This window comes from Ochotona princeps, chromosome 6 (genome assembly GCF_030435755.1).
Source record: "Ochotona princeps isolate mOchPri1 chromosome 6, mOchPri1.hap1, whole genome shotgun sequence".
NCBI classification, from domain to species: domain Eukaryota; kingdom Metazoa; phylum Chordata; class Mammalia; order Lagomorpha; family Ochotonidae; genus Ochotona; species Ochotona princeps.
The window spans coordinates 58149712-58177265 of NC_080837.1; the positions used below are offsets into that span (position 1 = coordinate 58149712).

At 40.3% G+C, this 27554-nt stretch overlaps 1 protein-coding gene across 2 annotated transcripts in view; it reads right to left on the reverse strand.

Annotated features, from left to right (window-relative positions):
- The window catches only part of SLC25A21 (solute carrier family 25 member 21), a 473857-nt gene that overhangs the window by 187647 nt on the left and 258656 nt on the right, over positions 1–27554 (reverse strand). For both annotated transcript variants that reach the window (XM_004584775.2, XM_058666356.1), the window contains one exon: positions 18752–18800. In XM_004584775.2, coding sequence (XP_004584832.1) covers positions 18752–18800 — 49 coding nt within the window. The remainder of the gene's footprint in view (positions 1–18751; positions 18801–27554) is intronic.

Consider the following 27554-nt stretch of genomic DNA (forward strand, 5'->3'; position numbering starts at 1 on the left):
CCCTGAGTGTGTGCTTTCTGACCCTCGACCTCTCACAGGTGTTCTGGCTCATTTCCTGAGAGTTATGTTTGATTTGGGAACACTTCCCTCCTTTCTCCCGTTCCTCTCTTACAATTTGAATCCTGGAACACCCGCATGCAAAACCCTGACTCTCTCCCTGTGTTACCACAGAAACACTCTCCAGTGTTCTCAGAACTTGGCAAGCATCTGGACAGGGACAGTTTTCTCACATTCTGGGAAATCAAAATATTAAACAATAGCTCATTTCCAACTCATCAGCGGACGATACACATTGGGATCATTTCTCTCCCTCCTATTCAACCTAATAGTTTCTCTACTACAGAGGGAAATCCAATAAATGACCTACTTAAGTTTTCAGCACATAACAAAGAAATAAAAAATGCTAATTTGAGAATCCTTAGGACCAAACAGCAAAAAATTATTGCAAGACTATCTCTGCAGAAGCAGTGGATCACATTTTCTGAATAAATATTTCCCTTCCCTCTCTCAGATCAGAAGAAATTACAACTTTTGAAAGCCATGCAGTGATACATTATTTTTGTTTTAAAGGGCCAGTGCTGTAGCGCAGCTGGTTAAGTTGCCTCTTGCAATACAAGCATCCCTATCAGAACACAGGTTGAAGTCCGGGCTATTCCACCTTGGCTCCACCTCCCTTTTGACATGCTTGATAAAGCGTCAATTAATGGCCTAAAAACTTGGGTCCCTTCCACCCATGCAAGGGACTCAAATGAAACTCCCAGGTCCTAGCTTCAGCCTAGCTCATTCCCTGATGTTACTGATATTTGGAGTGTGAACCAGTAGATGAAAGCAGCATCTCTCCCATTTAACTGCCTATATCTCTATGTCTTTCTTATGAATGAATCTAAATGAAGCTGGAGTTCTACTTAACACTACAGCTCTACTAATCCTGTCTGCTTTTCTTTTTTAAGGAGACATTAACAAATTCTGCATCATTTAATTTCATAATAAGAGAATCTACTGCATTAAGAAGATGTAACTTGAGGAAAGCAATAGAATGTACCTATTATATCTGGAATTATTAATCAAAAACAAATAACTCTTGGGCCCAGCGCAATAGCGTAGTGGCTAAAGTCCTCGCCTTGAACGCACCAGGATCCCATATGGGCACCGGTTCTAATCCTGGCGGCCCCACTTCCCATCCAGCTCCCTACTTGTGGCCTGGGAAAGCAGTCGAGGATGGCCCAAAGCCTTGGGACCCTGCACCTGTGTGGGAGACCTGGAAGAGCTCCTGGCTTCTGGCTTTGGATTGGCTCAGCTCCAGCTATTGCAGTCACTTGGGGAGTGAACCATCAGATGGAACATCTTCCTCTCTGCCTCTCCTCCTCTGTATATCTGCCTTTCCAATAAAAATAAATAAATCTTTAAAAAATAGCTCTTGAAACAAACTGTGCATGGAAAGACAAGATACTACACACATTTAATACATTTCCTTAAGGAGCATCCAGGCCAACTCCATGAGGCATACTTGCAAACAGCATCATGACCACCTATCCAAGCACCACCCAGGATAAACAAGGCTTTCCCTCACAGTCTACAGGTCAGTATGTGTGTGTGTGTGTATAGGGTCAGCATTCATGAACTAGACTGGAGGAAAGAGTTTTGAATATGAACTAAGATAGGGCAGGACTGAGAGAGGTTCTCAGACCCTGAGTGTAGATGATAATCATGATTTTTAAAGAATAACAGGCACAGGGCCTGGCACAATAGTGTAATGGTTAAGGTCCTCGCCTTCAACGCGCCGGGATCCCATATGGGCACCGGTTCTAATCCCAGCAACTCCACTTCCCGTCCTGCTCCCTGCTTGTGGCCTGAGAAAGCAGTCGAGGACGGCCCAAAGCCTTGGGATCCTGCACCCACTTGGGAGGCTCAGAAAGAAGTTCCTGGTTCCTGGCTTCGGGATCGGCATAGCACTGGCCATTGCGGTCACTTGGGGAGTGACTCATCGGATAGAGGATCTTCCTCTCTGTCTCTCCTCCTCTCTGTACATCTGCCTTTCCAATGAAATAAATAAATCTTAAAAAAAAAAAGAATAACAGGCAGAAAATTCCTGAAAACTCACTGAAATTCAATTCATATGTAAATGTGTTTAATTCTCTGGGGCATCAAACTATAAACCACAAGTTAGGCATAAAGGAAACATGATTTGTGGTTTGTAAAATGTTCAGGCTAAAAACCCATAAAATCTGTGAAATGACCTTGTATAAATTCCGGCTCACAATTAGAGCAAAATAGGCTTTGTATTTCTGTATTTCATTTATCCAAATATATAATTTGAAAGTAGATATTCATGTGTCCATTAATTATATAATTCATTTTTAAATTTTTAATCTATTATTATTAGTATTATTATCATTTTATGATACAGTTCCAGAGACCCCTGGGATTTCCTTTATCCCTTCCCAAATACCGCCCCCCACCGAGTTCCCTTATATTATTACAAAAGTATAGTTCTTCATACATAGTCATATGTCCATCATTGTGGACATGAACAATGGCAGAGAGTCCAGCATCCTATTGTCAAGATACAGTAAACAGTTTCATTGGGACTCCATCTTTGTCTGGAAGTAGAGATGCATAATGCATTGTATCCTCACATCTGGATATGTTAATCCTCATTTCACAGTTACTATACATCCCCTTAAATGAAAAGTCACAAAACATAACCAACAACAGGAAGAAGAGAAATTAACAACACCATGAAGTCAAATAACTTGCTACTGAAAGACTAATGTGTCACTGAAGAAATGAAAAAGAAATCATGAACCTTTGTGAAGAAAATTATACTACTGTACGATATGTGAGTCATTGAAGAATTTAATCAGAAGAAAGTGTTTTGAAGATATGAAACTAACAACAACAAAAAAAATCAAAATCTGTGAAATTCAGTTTCCGCTGATTTTTGCTGGTGAAATGTGTCTCCTGTAGGCAACAAATGAGCTTTGTTTTTTAATCCAGTCTACTAATCTATGACATTAGATTGAGTTTAAGCCATTTACATTTAGGGTTAATATGTATGGGTAGTAATTTGGTCCTGTCATTTTAGCAGTGGGTTGTTCATTGATTTAGTCTTCTGTTGTCATTTTACTAGGATGTTCTTCACATCTGCCTTTGGTTTTGGTAGGTGCTATGCCTCTTTTCTGTCAAGAGAACATCTTGAAGTATCATTTGTAGGGCAGGTTTGAAAGAGGCAAATTCTTTTGGCTTTACTGTGGAAGAATTTTATTTCAATTTCAAAGACAAAAGAAAGCTTTGCTGGATATATTATCTTGGGCTGACAATTTTTTTTCTTTTAGAATCTGGAATATGTGGCTCCATTCTCTTCTGGCCTGCAGAGTTTTCTGTGAGAGGTCTCCTGTGAGTTTAATTGGCATTCCTTTATATGTTAGCTGATTTTTTTCACATGCACATTTAAGGATCTTTTTCTTATATTCGATTGAAGAGAGCTTGATGATCATGTGCTGTGGTGAAGATCTCTTTTGATCAAGTCTGTTGGGAGTTCTATGACCCTCCCGGAAGTTGTTTCCCAATCCTTTCTCCAGATTAGGGAAGTTTTCCCTTACTATTTCATTGGATATACCTTTAAACCCAATTTCTCTTTCTGCACCTTCTGGGACTCCCATAACTCTTATATTAGGCATCTTAATAGTGTCTTTCAATTCTTGAATACTTTTCTTGGCATGATCCAGCTCTGCTTCCAGCTTTTTGTTTGTTTCCACCTGTTGACAGGAAATACCTTCTAATTTGGAGATTCTTCTGCCTCCTTCATTCTATTTTGGAGACTCTCCACTGCACTTTTAATTTGCTCCACTGTATTCTTCATTTCTAATGTGTCAGCTTTCGTTTGATTTATTTCCACTGTAACACATTCCTTAAATTCCTTGAACACCTGCTTTACATGCTTCTCACTGTTGATACGGAGCTTTATAGCAAGTGTTTTAAATTCTGTATCCCCCATCTTCTCGATGTCTTCCTCAGCTACCTCTGAGGTTGGCATACGGTTTTGCTTCTTTGCAGGGGAGTCTTTGGTAATATTCATTGTGCCTTTGTCTCTTCTTTTGCTCTTGGTCATTATACTTCTGGTTATCAGATTCTTCTCCTTGGGGCAGGTTTCTAAGCTGTGTCACCCAGAAGTCTACAGTTCAATTTTACTTATTGCAGCTGGTACGCAGCTGTTTAGTTGCAGCTACTTGTGCCCCTCCCTCCAGTGAGTTCCAGGTCTGGGTTCTTATGTTAGATTTCCACCATGGTCTCCATAGCCCCAGCTCCTGGCTCACCACTCTCCACGTCCTGTGACACTGCTGAGGCTGCACCGTTGTCTGTGCAACCTTTCTCCCACTTCTGGTTGGAGCAGGTCCCAGAATTAGGGAGACACCAGGAGTCCTATTTAGCTACGTTGGTATTGGTAGTAATCTTGCAGGAACCTGTTGGCCATTAGGTCTGAGGGCCACACGGAACTATTTTGATCTGTGTGATGCATAGTCGGTATTATTTTCCTGTGGGACCATTGCAATTCACTGAGCTCAGTGAGTTATCGCGAGCTCAGCACATGCGCAGCTCACTGTTACCCCTGCAGTCCTAAAACTTTTGCCACACTGTAAAAAAATGGTGCCTGATGTGCCACTACTGGAGTTCTTGATCTGCTGGCTGTCAGGTCTGAGGGCTACCTGGACTTGTGTTGGGTGGAACCTGTAGGATGCCATGCTGTTGCAATTCACTGAGCCAGTAATGAGTTCATTCCCAGCTCAGCGTATGCTCAGTCCTTTCCCTTGCCTTTTCCTCCTTAAACAAAATGGCACCCAATTTGGTTCTAGGTGAAGTGGACTGGACTGTGAAATCCACCCTGTTCCTGCACTACCCATCTGGGTTCCTTGCTCTGTCTTTGCCCCTGGTCAAATCAAACAGACCAGCAGGATTGGCAGTTCTTTGTCTTGTCTGGGTTCACTGCCTGAGTTCCCAGTGAAAGTCCCTTCCCACCTGGTTGCTGGTTGAGTTCTGGCTGCCGGTGCAACTCAGATCACTGCTTGCTTAATGCAGCTGGGGTATCAGTCACTCCAACACCACACCGCTGTATTTACTGCTTTCCTGTGTCTGTCAGTCTCCCAGGTACCCTTCTGCGGTTGTTCTGTCCTCTCCTATTTCTTGAAATGTGCCCTCTCTGCTTCATACTCGTTAATGTTTCTCTATCTGTTTAAACGTGTCCTTACCCTATTCGGCCATCTTGATTCTCTCAACTATATATATATATATATATATATATACATATATATATATATATATATATATATATATTTGTGTGTGTGTGTGTGTGTGATTCAAGACAAAAATTCTAGTCTATTTTGTTATGGCAACCAACGCACACTTGTATTTGTTACTATACATGCTAAAACCAATGTCAAAGAACCCCCCTTCATCAAAGACATATAGAAATCAAAGGTTATGACTTTCAATGACCAACACCTAAACAAGAACTGAATGGGTTCTGCCACTGCTTGTTATGTGCCCATCCCATGTGGATGCCGCCTCAAGTCCTGGCTGCTTCATTTTTTTGTTTTGTTTTGTTTTTTTACATTTTTTATTATTATTATCATTTTATAATATAGTTCCATAGGCTCCTGGCATTTCCCTTATCCCCTCCCCATTTCCCTCCTCCCCACCTAGTTCCTTTATATCATTACTAACATATAGTTCTTCATACACAGTCCTAAGTCCATCATTGCGGGCATGGACAATGGCAGAGAGCAGCAGAAACTATATCGCATGGGTTTTGTTGTTTTCTGTTAGTTTCATCCTTCAAAACACTTTCTTCTGATTCTGATTAAATCATTCAATGACTCGTAGATCATACAGTAGCATCATTTTCTTCAAGAAGTGTCTTGATTTTCATTTCTTCAGCTACACGTTAGTCATTTAATAGCATGTTATTTAACCTCTTGGTGTTGTTAATTTCTTTTTTCTTCCTGATGTTGATTTTGTTTTATGGCTTTTCACTTAAGGGGATGTATAGTAGCTGTGTAATGGAGACTGTCATATCTAGTAACATGTTATTTAACTTCATGACATTGTAAATTTCTATTTTTCTTTCTATTGTTGATTTTGTATTATGACTTTTCATTTGAGGGGATGTACAGTAGCTGTGAAATGGAGACTAACATCCAGATGTGAGGATACAATGTAGTATGCATTTTTACTTCCAGATAAAGATGGACTTACAATGAAATGTCATTTGTAATTGTCATTATATCTTGACATAGGATGCTCAACTATATATTTTAAATGTACTTGAAAGACAAAGCAGCAGGCAGAGGGAATAAGAGACACACAATATTATGATACATTCAAATAGCAGAATGCTGGACTTATGACTGTTGACAAAGGACTATGCTATTGTAATAATTTAGGGGAAAACAGTGTGGAACAGAGGAGTGTAAGGGGAAATCTCTGAGCCTATGGAACTCTATCATGAAAAATAAAATTTTAAAAAAAGAAAATCTTCCGTCTTCCGGATTACTTTCCAGTTGTCCAGAGAGCCAGAAGCCAAGAGCTCTGTGTCTGCCATGGAGGAGGTCAGGACCCAAATACCTCCTCTGCCACCTTCCAGGATACATTAGCAGGGAGTTGGATTGGAAGCGGAAGAAACCAAACTCAAATCAGACACTCCCATATGGAATGTGGGCATCCCAAGCAGTAGTTTCATCCACTGCAAAACAACAACTGTCCAAGATTCCATTTTTAAATACTTTTCATTTACCATGTACTTAGGCGCACCTACTTAGCACATAACACCCCTGCAGACACTACAAGACACGTCAGTAAGGAGCAAGAAGCAAGTATATACTGCAGCAGAGTGGACAAATAGGTTACATATACACAACCAAGTGTATTTGATGGTATCAGAGAGCCAAAAAGATAAACAAAGCAAGTAGCAAGCAAGGCACATGGGAGGACACTAGGTATGAGGCCATGGAAGGCTATCCAAGCATGCAGCAGCCTGAGCTGAGGTATGGGGGTGGAGAAGGAGCCATTCATTCCAGCAGGGAGGGACCCCAACCACATAGGGCCTGATGCAGGAGAGAGCTTGGAATGCACAAGAAGAAAGAGAGATCTCATTATCAGGCTGTACCAACACCGCTTTATTTTCATATACTGAGAACACTGCTTTGGGAATCTAGAATATCCAACTGGAAGAACCCACTGAGATCATTACAGGGAAAACTTTGAATTTGCAGGTGAGGAGTCAAGGCACAGGGCAGCTCCCCCAAGGACTCTTGCAGCTGGGGTTTGAAGCATCAACCCTGAATGCAGGTCTGCCTTTAGCGTACATCTTCCTGCATGACCTGCCACATTTCTGAGTTGATTCATGTTAGTCACTTTCCCCCACCTGCCTGGACACTGTTCACCAGGGATTGTGTTTTCAAACCTCCTTCCTGATGTAAACAGGTCAGAATTCTAACCAGTTTCACTTTAGAACATTAAGAAAAAAAGAGTTAATCCTTAAGTGTGCTTGCTACTTGTCAGAATAGGACACAAACAGAGATACATTCTAAAGCCCGTATTTTTCTTTGAGCAAGACTGAATTGGATCTGATGGAAATTTACCAGAGTTTGCCATGTGTTTTCAAAAAAACACACGTACATATAGAATTTGATGACTCGAATTGATGATATTCAGCTTAATTTTGGATTTTTTCTGTTTTAATAAGGAGACATACAATATATTAGGCACTAACAAAAGTTTCACTGGAGAAAATATTACTCTGCAACCCCCAAATGGGAAAATTCTATCCTAGGAACTTGGCCCAGAGTAGCAAAGTTGCATCCAGCTCTATTTATCATCTTACAAACTTCTTCGTTATGTCAAAATGAAATCTTAGCTGTGTCTTGACTGTAAAGCAAAGGTAGTGTATGTTATTTTAACCACTACAACAAAAATATTCTAAGAACTGACTTCCCAAAAATGTTAATCATTTTTATTCAATTTTGGTCAAGATCCATAGTTATATTATCAGCCTCAAAGTTATATTTTTCTAAAGAATTTTATGAATTTTTTGCTTGATTCACAAAAAGGAAAAACAATCTAGATAGCTATAATTTCTAATTGAGCTAGAATCCTAACAATTTAACCCTCATGAGACTTGATTCCCACTGCAGTTCAACTCAAAAGCAGATCTCTGTTGAGCATGGCCTAAGGGTCAGCTGACAGAATTTCTCTTCTCAGGCAACCCCCTTTTAAAGCACTTTCAGTCTTGTGGCAACTGGAAGGCTCCAAGTAATCATCCTAGTGTTTGCTCCTTGGCACATGACTTTTGAGGACCATTCCAGCTCTTTTAAGACAGGAATCTACTCTTTATAAAGATGAGGGGAAAACACCTTTGAAAGACACACTTTTGTTTTCCCTGATGGCGGAATTGTGTAGGGGTAACTTAAGAAAAGAAACTATCATAAACAACAAGCACTGTGAATTTCTGTTTTACTTCTTGGATTTGGAGTTCAAGGTCAACTCAACCCTTGAATAAACACTGGAAATGGCCATGGAAAGTTACAAAATCTTCCAACCCACTTGCATGAATACCTGCCCTTATAAAGGAGCAGGATTTAACACAATTGTGTGATTGTATAACTAACATTAGGAAGATGTCCCATGTGCTTCGAACTTACAATAACACCAAATCAATGTGTTTACTATTAGATTTTAATCATATTCAATTATAATGACTCCAAGTTGGAATCTAAGAATGGCTTAGGCAAAATTTTTCATTTCACAGGAACATGCAATGGGCATTGGCTAAATAAGCAGGTTCATAAAGTCGCTGGACATTTAAAAGCATCTGGGGCAAAAGCTTGGATGGGAAATAGGTGCAGAGTCTTCTGGTGATGCTCACTTCAGAAGTAATTCCCTTTCCCATGACAGAGATATGAAAGTCATTTAAGAATTATTTACTTTACAGCTTAAAATTAAAAAAAAAAAGGTGTGTGGTGAGTGTCATGGACTGGCACAGGGAACACAGCATTGGTTTCCCATCTCAGCCTGTACTGGGATGGGCATAGGAGGAGGAAGGAAAAGCCTCTGCAGGTCAGCAAGAAGGAGACATGAGATGTCTCAGAGCAGCACACGCCTTCCTTTATTAGGGAGAATCTTCTAAGACCATGTAATTAGCTGAGAAATAATAGTTGCCATTCTATAAACAGTCACTACAGCTTTATTTTTAACATTTAAACAAAACAGCAGTTAAGAAGAGAAGGAAGTATGAAGGGCCCATAATAGAGAGTCATGAAAACAGCATACTCCTCTGGGGAGGGCTTTTAAACACTGCCCTTTACAATAAATAAATATAAATTCAGAAACAACATTTCAAGATTACAAAGTGAGTTACAGGTAATCTAACATAGTAGAACTATGTTGTTTTATGTGTAGAAAACTGGTTGAATTTTTCACTTATTAATAAAAGTGAAAAATAATTTTAGTCTAGGAGAGCAAAATTATACTGCATACATGTTTGGGATTAATATCACTGCTCCCATCCCTATCCCATTCCAGGGCCTCAGAAAAACTACTTTTCAATGCCCCGTTTTTCTCCTCATCCTTACTAAGCCCCAGGAGAAATGATCACACTGTCCTGCAGCAGCAAATGCTGATGTGTGTGAGTGCTTTCTACAGATGAAGCATCCATTGCAACCAGCCCAAGTCCTGGGGCTGGGTTATGTCAGTGGCAGGAACCTCCAAACCGTGAGGGAAGGAGAGGGACAAGAGTTTCTTCTAGAGACCCCTTTGAACTTTTTAGAGATTGGATACAGTCATTGCTGTCCCAAAGACAGTCTGAGTATTGTCTAAGCAAAACACCTGAAGTAATATTCATGAAATCTGTTAATGGCACACAGTCTCTCAGGCCCAAATCTACCTTTCTCTAGAGTGTTACACATGTTAGAAGGTAGATGTCTACATGAGATTGCTTGTTCTGATTTTAGGGTCAGGTTAGGTTATGTTGTCAATAATCAACATGCAACCTCTCACAATTAACCACAAACTTATAGGTAGTGATGAATTTAATTTGCTAAAAAGCACTTAGGTGAGAGCAAATGGCATTTGAAGCTCACATTCATTGAACATGGCAGCTGTATGAGTATCAAGTTGAACATAGCTAAATGACACCACTCTCCCTTCTGAAATGGAGTTTTACTCACCTTGCACACTACTTTTATTTGAATGTTAATAAACAAATTTTTACTAATTCCAGCATAGGAAAGAGTGGCATAATCAAGAAGTTGCAGGGAATTCTCTACCCAACACTGTTTTGTTTTCGCTCAGCTGCTTCAAAAGGACATTTTAGTTTAGTAAAACAAATTCCAGAGAAATCCTACTATGGTCATACAATGTCAAAAGCAAGGCTGAAGTTAGATTCACAATGTATTCACACTCATACCATTATATGTTGTCATGGATTGATTTAGCTACATGACAAAGCCCCAATAAAAACATGGTTTATAAAAATGTGGCTCTATTCCTTGCTTGCTTTACTTCAGACACATTCTATCCATGGTTAGAAACAAAACATGACAGTGGTCTAGCCCTGAATTTCTATCTATGAGGAGAAATCAGGCATAACCATGGTCTAACCCTGAATGTGATCTCTGTTTTATACCACGGGTAATCATTAACATATGGAAATAGTCCTCCCAGCTGCTCTGCTAATTTTTTTTTTTAGTCCTCTAGTCTTTACTGCCTCCACTCTACACTCCATCCTAAACTTTTCCTGTGGTTCTGTCCCCATTTAAAAAGGATTCATTTTTCTTTTCTCAAAGGAAGGATGTGTTGGGAAAGTCATTCTTCATTCCTTGTTCCTACCCCACTGTTCCACTGGCCCCAATGGTTGCTCAACAGACCCTTTTCAACATCTAAATTAAGTGCTCATGATCAAGTTCACTACCATTTTCTTCTCCTTCCTCCCATAAAAAGAGGCTGTGGGTGCTTCCCTTCCCTTTGGTCTTCAATCTGCTGGGCTCCCCACAAAGCAGGCTCTCACCATTGCCCATCCTCAAATTTCTCTTTTTAATAAAGTCTGTGGTATACTTACGTCTCTAAATCATTTTTACCTCTAAGAGACGTTTACTTTCCCTCAGCAACAGCCAACGTTCACTCCTCTCTCATCCCCTGGCGCAATTTTTGTTCCTGTAATCTCACTCAGTAGAACAAAATGTGTTGTTTCTGGCTATAGATAATATATTCCCATATCACTCTCACAAACCACAGAGTGATTTCTGCAAGGCAACCTTTTTTTCCAGGCCACTTCCACTCACTGCTCACAATGTACTGTACGTAAATGAAATGAATGAGAACCACAAGTTAACAATTAAATGGTTAAAATAAGGAAAAAATGAATTCTTGACACAAATTTTTACACAACAGCCTGCAGGGCATTAAAGCAATGGTTCCCAGAGACTGACCCAGTGACCAGCCTGGACTCGCTGCATGAGAACCGCTGGGGAGGTTGTTAATCATAAACAATTGTAGGCCCTACCCCTAGAGTTTCTGATTCAGGGGGTCAGGGGTTTGGGAGCCACTGGTATAGAGTGTAAATCAACCTCAGCAGCTTGAGGAGAGGTCCCATAGGCACATATATAACAACACGTGGATGCCAAGTTTTCTACCCATGTGAGCATTTAGAATTCGCATAGCGATTAATATGCTTGGAGAGAAGTATGAGAAGACTTCAGAATGCAAGTTAAGCCCTGATGGGAGGAAGGATGAAAGCCAAGGTGTGTGTTGGCCTGTCTAACTCACCACCAGTCTGCTAGATGGTCCTAACTCACCACCAGTCTACTAGATGGTCTATAAAAATGGATCTATAAGAGCAGATCCTCTCCTTCCCCGAGTAACTACCAGAACATGTGTTTTTCAAAGCTCAGTATCTTCCAAGACCAGTAATTTATTTAGCTTTGACCTAGCACACAATCCCATTTGAAAATGAAACAATACAAGCAAAACTGAATAAACACTTCGGTAATTTTATCTTCCTGGAGCACTGCAGACCATTTGCTTCATTAAGAGTTACAATATGAAATGGAGGTAAGTTAAAGTCCTGTGTGACTGTCACATAAATTCTTGGGATTTGGGGATACCACTTCCTCTACATGGATACCATATGTATGCTATGAAGTTCTCCCTCTCTCCCCAGGATGTTTCTTACTTGTAACTGTCAGCCTGTTCCAAGTACAAGTATTCTTTTTTATGAAGGACATATGGACCACCTGTCCTTCCCCCCGCCCCCAAAATATACCTTTTTCCCACTGGACTCTAGATTTTTACTGTCTAAATCAGAAAGCACTATCCCCATGTGAGGTTACTGAGCATTTGAAATCTGAATGACTAGTATTGAGATGTGCTCTTGAGACTTAGTGTGAAAACAAAGAAGAGAAAATATCTCAATAATTCATATTGACAAACATGTTACTATGCCAACAATATATTAAAATTAATATATTTTTAATATACTTTACCTATTTATTTTTACTTCATACATGGCCCTTAGAAAACCTAAAACTATATATGTAGTATTTCATTTCTATTAGTCAGCACTACTCTAGATGAAACCTTACATTTTCTTTCTATCTCAAAGTTTGGCAGAATATTCTCTAGCACCTGCTGGGGAAACCCAGTTGTCATCTAAGCAAACACACTCAGAACTTACCACTCCCTCTGCTTCAATGCAGTTCCTCAGTCTCCACCAACGACTTGAGATGGTTTTGCATAACTTTATGCAAGAAATATCTTACCTTTTATATCAACAGTTTTATAATTTCTACTTCTTTGATGACATATTTCACTCTTCAGTGAAGACCACACAGCTGCCTATTATTCACATTCTGGACACTTCCATTTAACCATAAAGCTAGTAATGTTATTATTTCTGATTCTAACTATAGACTCATTTATTCAACAGCATCGACTGGGAACCTCCTGGAGACCAGGCACTATGCCAGCCATACGGGATACTTACTAATGTCAGTAACCATCCTCATATGATGTGTGACATGATGTTGATAGTAACATATGTACTCAGCCAGGACTTTGCTGCCCTCAGACCCAGAAGGACTCTCTGCTTGCAAACACTTTCTGAGCAAGGATTTAAATGCAGAGATCACATAACACAAGTCTTCTTTGAAACTTGAGCCTGTTTGGTCCCCTGTTCCCCTCTCCACCACTATGTAACTTCCTTCATGTTTTCTTGTCATTCCTACAAATTCCATTTGTCTCTGTATTACCCTTCCTTTGCTGGCTCAAGCCAAAACATTGTGTATAGGGCATGGGGGAAAGAAAAGATTTTCACAGTAATGTTTCATTACTATTCCCATTAAAAAGCAAGGAAACCAACGTAGGGAAGTTCAGCAGTTAATGAGGCCACACAGATAATGAGTAAAGGAGACAGTATTTGAACCCAGACAGCCTAACTTTAGAGTCAAAGTCATGAACATTACAACAAGAACCAAGAAGCTGAAGCTTTCTGATTCTAATTGAAAAATGTTCCCTTCACATGAAGCTTACACAGGCCAGAATGCTGCAAGAAGGGAGACAGAATGCAGGAGGAGTATTATTGATCATTCTGTTTGAACCCCTGGAAGATATGAGGGGAGAAATGAACCTTTGGTTGCTGTAATCATACAAGTAGGTAGATGTTTTCATCATCTGTAGCCATGGGATATTCATGGAGAATGCACTCCCAATGGCAACAGTCTTAACACAAATCTCTGAGGAGAATCTCAAGGGAGGTTGTCATTCTACATACCTGCATTGTGTACAGTATTATAACCAAATAGTTTACTCTACAACCAGGTGGAAACACTCAAAACAGGTAAACTGTCATGTGACTAGCCCCTGCTCACATTAGCTCTATCCCTGGAGCTCAACTTACATGCAGAAGAATAAGCTGTTTTTAACACAAAGTCATGTACTGCAGCACCTGAAATTTCTCCCTTACCACTTATCATTTCTAATTACCTTTTAAAATACAACAAGAGCTTCTGCTCAACATCCTGGCTTGAACATGTATGCTTATCTCAGCTACTTATCCAAGCTCCACTAAAATGTCGGCATATCAATCCTGGCTATGATGATCTTTAGATTCACTTTAAACTCTTGTCTTGCACTGCTTTGCCCTATTTGGTGGAGGGAATAACCTCTGCAATGCTGGGCTTCCCAGGTTTTCATGGATTCGTGAAAGAGCAGCTGTGGTGGGTGGGAGATGGCAGGTGAGAATGAAGGAGGAATCAGAGGATCTCTTCCCACCCTTTCTGCTGTAGACCAAGAATCTGGTAGTGGTTCATCCACCAACTGGCAACAACATTCCTTCACTTTGTTCCTCCAGCCTTGGATGGTGGTTCCAATACTAAGCTCTTGTTTACCTCACAGTCCTCTGCTGTCTCCTCTGTAATACCATCATTAGCATAACTAATTCCTTGCATTAAATTGCCATTGTTTCAAATACTCAAAGTGGGTGTATTCTCCTGGCTTGGCTCTGAGTAATGCAGCTAGTTAAAGAGCAATAATTATAAATAAGTAGAAACCTGCAAGGATAAACAGATTGGGGCAGGAAGTATCAGTAGAGATGCATTGTCAACACATTTTTGTAAGATGGAAATGGATGCATTAATGGTCACGCCTTAGCAGAGCAGAGGGGCTTGTAGCATAAGTACCTATGGAGGGAGACAACAGAGAAAACTCTGCGCAGCCTCAGATCTTAGAGTCACAGATACTTCAGAGGGGAGGAGGATACACTGAAAATAAGACTGTTTGAAAAGCTCCCCACCCGTCTCCTCACTAAGGATCAGTAACTGAGTCTGTGGAGTCTGAGCAGCTCCAGACAAAACACAGTACAAGGCTAGAGAGTAGGTCCCATGCTAGAAAGGGGGTAATTGCGTTATGCTATTCATTTTTACTGGCAGGACTATCCACCTCACATACACAAAGTTGTGTGAAACATTCTTTACTGGAGAAGCAACATCCCAGGAAAGATCTCAAAATATTGAATAGAGAGGTGTATCTAAAGCAAAAGTCCGGTTATTGCCACAATCCCACCTGTAAGTAACCCCACCATCCCACGTAGAAAGCAGCAGAAACATCTGGACAGAAGCAACCACTAACTGTCTTTCCTCCATGTCTGTCTTTCTGAACTTCTTTTTTTTTGTTAACAGACACCAGTTATCCTGGATTTAAGCTCCATCCCATTTCCAAATAAGCACACCTTAAATTACATCTACAGAAGTCCTTTTTCTAAATAAGGTTATTTTCTGAGGTTCTGCTTCAAAAATTGGGACAGGAAGCACTACTTCACTCTTAATTATTATCATATTTAAAGATAAAGAGGTCTAAAAGAAACAGTTGAAAGTCTGGAATGGAAACTGCTAGAAGGACAGAACTGAATACAGGAATGGTATTTATGTTTCTAAGGCTTGGAATAGACATGCCAACAACACAATGACACCCAGATTTGCTTCTTCACGCCAGGGGGCTGTCGCACATTTTTTTGCCTTCTGGTTATCCAGCTGCAGTTAAGTGACTACTTTTGAATAACTGGTTGGGAAAGGAATGACTCTTTTAATGAGGAATATAATTGGATCGACTATTCAGCTCCGTTATTCCTGGCATAGGGATAGTAAAAGCAGGAGTCAAAACAGAACTTTAACCAACTTGAATCTGGTAAGCAGATGCCCCCACAGATCCACATGTTAAAATCATAAGTCGCCAGTGATGGCATCAGTAGATTGGGCCTTTTTGGGGGGTGACTGGATGATGAGGGAAGAGGCCTTATGAATGAAATTAGTGCTTTTATAAAAGACACTTCTTAGAATGGCTTGATCCTTCCACCATTTTTCTCTTTTTAAAAGATTTATTTATTTTTATTAGAAATGCAGATCTACAGAGAGAAGGACAGAGAGAAAGATCTTCCGTCTGCTAGTTCACTCCTCAAGTGGCTGCAAACTAAGCCAGGATGCCAAGGCCTCCACTGCTTTCCCAGGTTACAAGCAGGGAAGCAGAGTGGCTGGGACATGAACCGGTGCCCACATGGGATTCTGTACTTACAAGGGGAGGATTAGCTATTGAACAATCACACCAGACCCTGACAGGTAATTTTTTTTTTTAAATGGCATGATACTCTAGGCACCCTGGATTTTGAATGGTTACAGGCACTATGAAGACACACCAGGTCAAACCTCATTTCACAGCATTTCAAGGCTTACTTTTGACTCTGAATGTTATTATTTGAAGGTGAGGTTCAATGAATTACTATGAGTGTGAATTTGACTGTCATTTTTTATAATAGCTCGTGTTTAAGCAAAGCAAATGTGCTAATCTTGTTCTCTTTGGGGGTCCTTTCTGTGTCCAATACTTTCCTGAATCCAAAACAATGGATTATAAATTTCCCTCAAGGATTTTTTTTTCAGTCTATAATAATCAATTATGCTCCAAAGGCTCTGTAGGTATGAATATTATTGTAGTCATGCCCTGTACAACAGTAGTGAAGAGATGACTGCACTGCAGCTGGCTTTGTGCATACACAGCCACTTCTATATTAGTGCACAAGGGATACATCTTAGCAATCTTGCATATTCTACTTCTGTTGCAAAATCATTTGCACATATTTTGGCCTTTCAGTTTATGTGAGTTTATTCAGTATTCCTTTCATTGTTATACAGATGAAATTCCATCGAGTACTGAATTGCCTTCTCCTTCAAGATTGGAAAGATCCGTGGAATCTTTCCAAGAGTGAAAGACTGTGTTTTCCTTCTTGCCTTGATGTTAAGGACATATGGTTATGTTTGATTAATGCCCCTTTCACCAAAATGTTTTGATAAAACCCCAGTATCTTGGCATATCTGTTTCAAGAAACACACAGTTCAGCTCCAGTATATCAAAATGATAGTTTTGGAAGTTCATTGTGATAAGATTCCTAACAGCCCCTCAGATATTCACTTTGGGAGCTCTTGGAAAACCCCGCTGTCCTGCTGAATATTGGGAACCCTGCTGAATGCATGGTAACTGAGTGGCTGAAGAAGAACAGACGGAATGGGTAATTGCACTTCTAGTATCATGCCTTGTTTGAATCATTTTTATGTATCTATGTTCATCTGAATACTTTACTAATTTGGAAAAATACTCTTCAATGAAAAATACACTTTATAGCAGGCTAGCAATAATATTTTGGCTTTTCAAAGAAGGTTAACATGGAATCTAAGGAAAGGCCAGTGAGTTCCACCTTCTGTTTCTGAATCTGTTAGGAAAAAAACAAAACCTACCTTGTTTTTGAATATAATTTGCAATTTTCCTTTTTGTTTGGGTTTGATATTGTGAGGCTGTTACAGAATACAATTTTATTGTCTTCCAAAATGAATATTTTGAAGCTCCCATTCCAATTGATGATATTTAGAGGTTGAGCCTTTGGGATGGGAGTAGGTTTTGGTAGAGTCCCAAAGTTAGAAGTCAACCTAATAGGATTAGTGGTTGATAAGAAGATGAGACAACAGTCTCCTTCTTGTGCCATGTTGTGTGGCAACCCTGAGAAAAAGTTGCCTGTAAGCAGGGAAAAGGGCCATTGTCAAAAACTAAACGGCCTGGGGTTTCAATCTTAAACTTCTAGCCACCATAGTTCTGGGAATCAAAGTCTGTTGCTTAAGCTATTCAATCTATGGGTATCGTTATTGCAGCTTGAATTGATTGAGGCAGCTTCCAATCTTCCTTATAGTACTATGTGCCTGTCACTATGACATTCTCTTGCTTCCAGCAAAAGCCTAAGATTCTGCTGCATGTTTAGGTAAGCTAAATAATATGCCCACCCAGTAACTATTCTGAATAACCAAGTTCCCAATTCTGGGAGTACTGGTTTGTTCTATCACCAGTGGTGCATGTTAATGGATATTGGGCTCCATTCTGGGCATGATACACTGGGTTTAATATAATGTAAGTAAGTAGAAATGGTCACTTAGTCTAAGAGTTTTGAAACTGAGAATATAGGCAGTTCAATACTCAGCTACAAAAAGGTCTTATTTATTTTAGAGAGAGAGCTTTCATTTGTTGTTGCAATCCCCAAATGGGGACAAGAATGGGCCATGACCAGAGTGGGGAGCAGGGACCTCAATCCAGGAGTCTCCTATGCGTGGCAGGAACTCAAATGCTTTTTTCTTCAAAATAATAAAGACAGCATATTGATTTAATATATTACCCTAGTTTGTATCTCATGGAAGAACAAATGACTTTTCTTGCATTTGTACTGGCAAATGGTTATAGGAAAAAATTCCTTAAGCACCATGTAAAAAGCTAACTTGAAATTTTGGAATCTCACACTAAACTGCTACCTATTAAATCATAATCTGTTACATGTAATGCCAAATGAAAACATGTTGTCATAATTTACTGGGTAAAGTTAAGTTTTTACTTCATTTTGATGAATTTATCTCATTTACCACTGTAGCCACAAATCATACCTTTAGGTTGTCATATGAAGGCAGTAAATTATTATATACCTTCAGATGACCTCTACCCAGAAATGCTTTTCAATGTTCACATTTTATCTGTCAAATGGCACTTTCTTTGAAAAGCAAATGTAAATGCCATTATGGGGAGAAGCTACTGGCCTGGGACAAGTTCTAGCATTTAGTGTTCTGACAGATCTTAATTTGGATATCAGCCAAAGTCAATAAAACCTGTTCATGCAGAACCTTACCTGGTTTTCACCACATCGAGGGGGTGCATCAGGCAAATTTCTACAAGACCTGTAAGACGATAAAGAAAAATTCAATAAACATTTATGTAAATACTGGTTGTTATTTCCATGGCCCTAATGATTCACAAGTATGAAGGTTCAAATAATTAATATAGAATTTTGGACATGCCAGCTAATACACAGTTGCAAAAGTCAAAAGTATAATATGATTTCAATGGGAACAAAGTATGTGAGTTGAATAGGGAGTTGAATACTTCCTTACAGGTACTCTAGTGGGGGATGTGGGGCTACAGAGGAAAGAAAATGAAAGAGGAATCAGATGTCTTAAATCCAAATCAGCTAAGCAGCAGTTATTAAATCCCCATTAAGCTCAATGGAAGCATGGGTGCCTATGAGAAAAAGAAAGGGGTAAAGGAGTCTGAATGTATTATGAATATGGCAAAGCATAAATCTGCCTTTCACTACCCATGAAACAAAGAGTATGATGCTTCTTGTCTCACAGGGTAGCCATGAGAATCTAAAAATTCCAAAACTACATGAATAGCTTACTAGAGAGTGACCACTGTTTATTATTTACTAGGCATCATGTCAAGCAGTATTTAGGTTACTGAATCTTCACAAGAACTCCATGTGGCAGGATGACGGGGCACTTTAGAAAGTTCATGGAGCAGGGCCTGGTACAGAGGAGACACAAAAGAATCCACAGGAGGAATGCAATGCTCCAAGGCGCATCTCAGAGGCAGGCCGTGACCTCAGCTTGGGATGAGTGGTTTCAAGGCAGGGAGAAGACATGGCACACAAGGCCACGGCACAAAAAACAGAGGAGGCACAGCAGTAACTTCTGGTTGAAGGCAGGATACTACAACAGGTGAGGCTACAAGTGTGTATAGGCCAGAGTCAAGTTCATTTTCAGACACGTGTACCTAATTGCCCACACTTGATCTTAGCTAAAGGTCCAGGAAAATACGTGTGAACTTTATATGAAAAGTCAGCAAAAAAAAAAAAAAAAAAAAACTTCTGAAAAATTTTCCTTGGTTATTTTTTCTCATTACTAATGAACTCCATGTTTCCTGATGGCATCTCATAGGATTTTAAGTAGAAGAGTGATCCTAAGCTCTGTTAATATGTTCTCCTAATCATTTGTCCTGCCAATCCTCTCTCTCACATTCACACGCAGGCACAAGGGTACAATGTCCCACCTTTCCCCATTTTAGTTAGCAGTTCACTAGTAAAAGCATCATCTCTAATTATAGCATAGAAGTCGCAGCATGTCTTGCACCTGCACATGAAAGAGTCTAGGCCCATCAATGGAACTTTCAGATTATGACCTGGCCAACAGGAGAATGTGACTTAAACCAACAAATGGAACATATCTGGTACAGAATCTATGGTTTTTTCTTTCAGTTTTAATGAGAATAAACCAGTTATGAAATTCAAGCTAGTAACCAAATAGCAAGGAGAACAGATAATGCTGGAAAAGGTGAGGAGGTTTTGATTTTGGTCAGAGTTAAAATCTGGATTCACTCAGATCAAGAAAGGATATTTGTTATTCTCCACTGCATAGGGAAAGAATGTGAAATTCTGATTATTATTTATGGAGATAACCATAAAAACAGAATCAGATGAATCGTGTTACCACAGGCCTAGAAATGACCTCAAGAAACTGAACTGTATTTTGTACTTGGTAATTCTGTTACCTAATATAAAGTCACAAAGTACATAAAGGACTAATAAACACAGATTTTAACATTTTCTCTTTTACTCTAAAAATGAAAGTCTAACATAGGAAGAAGATGTAAGTTTCCATTGAATAATCCATCTCAATCACCAATTCAAGATACATAGATCTTCAGGTAAATAAACCTAGGAATTTTGAGTTTAGGAATATAACATTTGAATTCAGAAGGAATAGTTGAATACACAACAAAATAATCTAATCTCCTCTGCTTATGCCTACGTGTATTGCCAACCATCATAGAAACCACTTTCCCTGGGGAAAACTAGTTGTATTTTAGGGCATATGAGAAGAAATATTAAAAAATCAATAAGGCCATAACAATTATAGGTTTAGACTACTGAATTTATTCCAGATACTTTCTGGCTAACTTTCATTTAAAGTTGGTGTTTCGATTTAATAGCAGAAAAATAGACATTTTATATCGTAAAGACAAACTTACGTTTAAATAGGTTAGACTACTTGTGGCTTTCATTCATTATTGTGAGTGATAAAAGTAGAATCAAAATTTAACCAAACATTATGAAAATCATCTCAAAACCACAAAAATATTTTCTAGTAATATGCTGCTATATATTATGAAGGTAAAAATATACCATTTGCTACTGTCATTCAAGGCAATGTACAATAAACAAAACGCAACAATAAACAAAATTTCCTTTTAGGCCAGCTAGAATTAGACAAAAGATTAATTTTATAGGGCTGGAGATGATAAGAAAGGCTGAGGGTGGATTGATATTATTGATTTAACATCTTGTAAATATTTTCATTGTTCCCACAGAATCTTACCATTTTAGTGAGCCGAATTTTTTTTTTTTATGGTTAAAATGAAACTGACAGCGTGACTCTGTCACATCTTTTGCTGTGCTGGATTCTGCCTTCTTTGGAACATACTCAGATGCATGCCTTTATCTAAGACAATACTTGTGGCCAATACTTTTGTGGGTGGGAACTGCAAGCAGTAGGGAGGGAAAAGTGGGAAGTTAACACTGTTCTCCCAAACTTGTACTGTAAAATATGTGAAATATTTTCACTTTATGTAAATTAAAAAAAATAAATTTAGGAAAGCTCCAAAAACAACGCCACATGTTTGTCAAACTTTCCCCAAGCCTCCATCTTTTCTAGAAAGACTGCAGACCTATTCAACCACAAAATCACATCAAACATTAACTACCCTTCCTATGATATAAGCTGAACCACACTTCTTTTTTCTAAGAAAGAATACAAACACTGTCATGCAATGATTAATCATGATTGCTGGAAGGATAGTTTCTTTTAAGTACTCAATTCTTTGGGCTTGCCTTTTCCTCTGGAATGTTTTCCACCTGTAATCACACACACACACACACACACACACACACACAGACTTTTAATACTCCTACTAAACTCTGGATCTTGATTTAGGCAATCTTTTCCCAGAAATCCCATGGTATATCCTGTTAGTTGATACCTAGGATTTATCCTCTCTTTCTCACCACCTGTCATAACAATTGCATTTCTCAGGTTGTTTGCTGCTAGGCATTACCATGTACCTAAACTCTAGACAACGGGATAATGTGAAAGTGGCTGGAGTAACATTTGGGAAGTCTTTTAATAATGAGGATCCTGTTCTCTCTTTTTCTCGATCCTGCTAGCAGGAATTGAAGTAGCTATCTTGGATGGCAGGGTGACTTGGGTACACAAATTACTAACAGCTCTGCAAAAATGCAGGAGGCTTGTGCCTGGGCGTGGTATCCTAGTGGCTCAAGTTCTCGCCTTGCACATGCCAGATCTCATATGGGTGCCAGTTTGTATCCCAGTGGCCCTGTTTCCCATCCAGCTCCCTGCTTGTGCCCTGGCAAAGCAGTTGAGGATGGCCCAAAGCCTTGGGACCCTGCTCTCAGTGGGAGAACCAGGAGAGACTCAGCTCTGGCCATTGTAGCCTCTTGGGGATTGAACCTGCAGATGGAGATCTTCCTCTCTGTCTCTCCACCTCTCTGTATATATGACTTTCTAATAAAAAAAAATCTTAAAAAAACGCAGGAGGCCCTGACACTAAGGAGCTCTAGTATGCTCACTTCTAACACTCATGTTAGAGAAAAAAATTCTATCAACTTTAAACTACTGCTTAGTGGGCTTTCTGCCACCTGCAGCTGATTCAATGCCAAGATGCAGGAACTCTTTGATCTGCTTCCACAGTATTTTGTGCTATCCTGTGGCACTGCAACTGCCTGATTTCTCTTCTGAATGCTCCACAAGTAGATATTCCAGTGCCTTCTTCGTATCTGTATCCTCTTCACTTTGCCCAAGGACTGGCACCTAGTAGGCACTATAGATAATTTTTTGTATATGCCATCATGTTAGTTAATTCTCAAGGAAAACAGACCTGGAAGTTATGTATACCGCATTTATTCCATTAGTGTGAGCATTGCACAAATAAACAGAAAAGTAAAAATTTCATAAAAACTATACTAAGTGTGTAGACATGGGATTTCAGGATTGTCAAATTCAGCAGCGATATAAACGTGAAAATCAACATCTAATTGTTTGACAACAACTGTTGGAAATTTTGTGTGGGTATTGTGCTGGGTGCTGGGTGCTAGGGAACAGTCTGATCCAGCATCAAGGGTGCCTAAAAGGCTAAAGAATTTTAAAGGTCAGCACCAAGGCAAAACACAAGAAAGGCCATACATGGAAAGGGAAGGTATTGAATAGAAAACAGAAATGTGCATGAAACTATGCTTTTGTATGTTCTTATTTACATGGTGAAATGCTAATACTACGTTCTCTATCAATTCTACTGTTATGTGACTGTACATTTTTGTCTAAAATTATCAACTTTCTTCAAGAAAGCTTGTTATAAGTCTCATGAAACTAAAGGATACAAATAAAGACAAATCTTCAAAACTGCTGAAGTTTTAATTCATCTGTATACTGGATGTTCTTTATATTTGGGCTTACTTGTCATAAGTTACAAGGTTGATTTCTGTGAGGTGAAGGCCGTTTTAAAAAAAATATATATATATATATATCATTAAAAGCAGTTCTTAGATTTTTCACCTACTTTGCCAACAACTGCTGGCAGGTATCTCATGACTCAATGGTATCCTTTTTCCTTCAAGCTAGGAGCAGAAAACCACATCAAAGGCATCACTCCCCAGAAGGAATGGGGGTTGTCCCATTCATTCTAGGGATTTAAAATGCAGCAGAAAGCAGAAGATACACTTCTTCCCTCCCCCTTTATTTTACTCATTCTTTTACAACCTGGGCCATTCTCATAGACCATGATGTCTGGCAATGCGTTCTGAAATGGCTCTTGAGAGTAAAGAGAATGGTGTAGACACAAAGTTTGCATATTTTTGCAGTCATAGTGTACTACGTTAATGCTATTCTTTGGTGCATGCAGTATATTTGTAATGAAGTTATATTGTAACGACAATTTGTATATGTAATGCAATTGTAGATAGACAGAGGATAAATTTAGTCTCCTTTGGTCTGAGATAATTCATCTTAGCTCAGATGAATGTCTAGTAACATTTGAATGTAGTATAACTAAACATGAACTGAAGGATGACTCAACAGTGTCCTTTAGTCAGCTATGTTCAAGGTTACTTTGAGGCATCTAGTTTGTCTTCCCATTCCTTCATCCTATTTCTTATTTTAAAGATTTATTTATTTTTATTGGAAAGGCAGATATACAGAGAGGAGGAGAGACAGAGAGGAAGATCTTCCATCCGATGATTTAATTCCCCAAGTGACCGCAATGGCTGGAGCTGAGCCAATCCGAAGCCAGGAGTCAGGAACTTCCTCCAGGTCTCCCACACAGGTGCAGGGTCCCAAAGCTTTGGGCCGTCCTCAACTGCTTTCCCAGGCCACAAGCAAGGAGCTGGATGGGAAGCGGAGCTGCCGGGATTAGAACCGGTGCCCATATGGGATCCCGGTGCGTTCAAGGTGAGGACTTTAACTGCAAGGCCACTGTGCTAGGCCCTCATCCTATTTCTTAAAAAGCTAGTTTAGACAGTTGTAATATTGTTCCTGAGTGAAGGCAGAGATGCAGGAGGAAAGAAAGCAAAGTAATGAATAAAATTCAGGTTCATTTTAGGTTTCAATTAGCAGCTAGCAGTGTAGAGTATACGCTTAGTCAATCAGTTCATCATCGTGCTAATGTACTGGTTACTGTATACTTTCTGTGTCAACTTCTTTCTTCCTGTATTCTTGCTAACAACTGTTGTTATCTTTCAATCTAATAGATGTGAGATGACAACTCATGCTTTTAATTTGCATATTCCTGAAGATCAGTGTTGATGAGCACTTTTCACAGGCCTTTTCTGTCTTCACTCGAGACATATGACTTCAGTTCTTTTGCTTATGTTTTAGTTGAGCCAATTATTTGCTATTAAGTTACTTGACCTTTTTAATATAATTCAGAAATTAGACCCTCCTAGAATTATGGTTTACAACAACTTCTCCAATCACTCAGTGGGTTGTGTCCTCACTGTATTATTTCCGTAAAAGTACAAAAGCTTGTCAGTTTGATGCAAGCAAATTTGTTTAGTTTTGATTTTTGTTGCCTGTGCTTTTGGAGTCAGATTCAAGAAATTATTGCCCAGATTGATGTTGTAAAATCTTTCCCTCATGTTTTCTTTCAGTAATTTTACAGTCAAAGGTCTTACACTTAAGTCTTTATTTTGAATTTTAATATGGTGGAAGAAGAGAGTCCAATTTAATCTTCTGTATATGGACATCCAATGTTCCCAACACATTTTTGAAGTGTCTGTTCTTTTTCTATTATGTGTTCTTGGCATCTTTGCCAGAATCAACTGACTGTAAATATGCGGGCTGATTTCTGGGCTCCATTGGTATATGTGTCTGTATTTCTGCCAGTACCATGTTGCCTTTTATTACTAAAGCTTTTTAATAGACTTTGAAGTCAGGTAGCATCTCCAGATTTTTTTTTTTATGATGACTTTGGATGTCTAGGGTATTCTGGGATTCTATATAAATTTTAGGATTTTGGGCCTGTCTGGCAGGGCTAGGTACCATTACTTGACTGGGTGGTGGAATAGTGGACTGGTCACATTTGGCAGGGTCAAGACACTAACCAGCTTGGGCTGAGGGCAAACTCTGTGGAAGAAGTGTGGGCCCAACCCTGTGGAAATACAAGTCCTGCAGGTTAGCTCGTGAGCTGGGGTGGCAGTGGACTAATCTAGGAGTGACCATGGCACCTTCCATCACTTACAGGTAAAGGAACCGACAACAGTCTGGGCAGGTCAAGACGGCATCACTCGAAGGTGCATCCTAAAATAGGATGTGGGGTGGGCCAAGCTGCAACTGGAAGGGGGCGGACTGGACAAGGCCAAGCAAACTTCAACTCACAAAAAAGAATAGATATCAGGATGGAGCACATGTAATTCCAACCTAGGTACACCAACTGGTCTGCATGAGGCAGGGATACTATGCCACAGCATCGAAGGTAAAGGCTGAGACAGGTAAGGGGCTAAGCCAACTGAGTCAGAGCACCCACTGGCACACGCACAATCTAGGGCTGGAAATAGACTCGGTTGGGGAGTGTGGGAGCACACCCTTGCTGGGTTGGGATTCCCACGGGAGGGTGTGGAAGCTGTGCTCTGGTCTAGATATGGCTGTAATCTCCCTAGGCACAAATGTGGACTGGGGCTGGGCGCACTAAGCTGGGCTAGACGCCTTCACCATCTGGCACTCTGGAGAACCTGGGTAGATGTAGGATGGACTATGCTGGGTCTCTGCCCCTTCTGAACCATGTGTGAGCAGTGTCTGGGTATGGACAAGCCTTGGCTGGGGTGAAACAGGCAACACCAAGAACTGGAATGGATTGAAGTCCAGCAATGAGGGCTGGCCCACGGAAGCACCAGTACGCACAAAACCTGACATAGGGAGAGGTTCTGAAGGAGGAGCTTGCAAAACTCCTACAGCCCCTATAGGTGAGCACAAGAACCACAATGTGGAGCAACCCAGACCAGGCCAGAGGAAGATACCCACCATCATATATATGACACAGGTGGGGGGCAGACCAGGATGAACCAGTTCACACCAACCGCTGGCAAATCTGAGCACCAGCATAGAGTGTGAGTCAGGCCAGTTTCAGTTGCAACTCATACCAGTGCACATTAAGGAATACCAAAGTTAGGCGAGTCATACCAGATGTGGTTGCAGTGCCCAAACAGCACACATGAGAACCGGGGCGGAGGGGGAGGAGGCAAAGCTGGCAAGGGAATGTGGGCTCCCCTGCTGGACAACTACTCCCACTGGAGAGCATGAGTTGGGATGGGGGCAGACCAGTTGAGGCAGGGCTACAACACCTGTGGGCCTTATGTGAACTAGATTGGGGAAGAGCCAGATTGGGCTGACTTTTCCAACTGCTGCAAGCAAAAATTAGAGTGGGTGAGGGTTGGTTGGGCTTTGCTACATCATCAGATGGCAGAGGCTGGCACTGGGGGCCAATTCTGTTAAGCTAAATGCCAGAACCACCTGGAGAGTGCATAATCCAGAAGTTGTAGTGGCCTAGTAGGGAGATAATGGGCATCTCCCTCATGGGTGACCATTCCAGCTCGAGAGCACGAAAACCAGGACGGGGGAAGGGGTGGCTAGACAGAAAGGCAGCTGCCAGTATATGTGTGGGTTGGATAGTAAGTTGGTTGGGTTGAACTAGGCTTCAATGCCCATTGACAAGTACCAGAGCTAAATGGGATGTGGGACAGACTCAACAAGCTTGTAGTACATACTGGCATGCATGGGAACCAGGGTAGGGAGCAGGCCTGGTGGGGGTTATGGGGAGTTGCCCCAAATAGGCTTCAGCCCCCACTGGTTCGCATTTGGACCGAGTATGAAGTGGGTAGGATCAAGCTGGACTACAATACCCATTGGTTCAAGTGGATAATAGGGTTGGAAGCAGAGCTGAGCCAGCAGTTGCAACGACCAGCATGTGCATAAGCTGATTGGGGTGACAGACTTGTGCCAGACCCTGTACTGGCAAATTCACACAAGAATCAGGTTTGGGATCATTTCAAATGAAGTTTCTTTGGAGTTCCCTCCAACTGAACTGCTGATCTC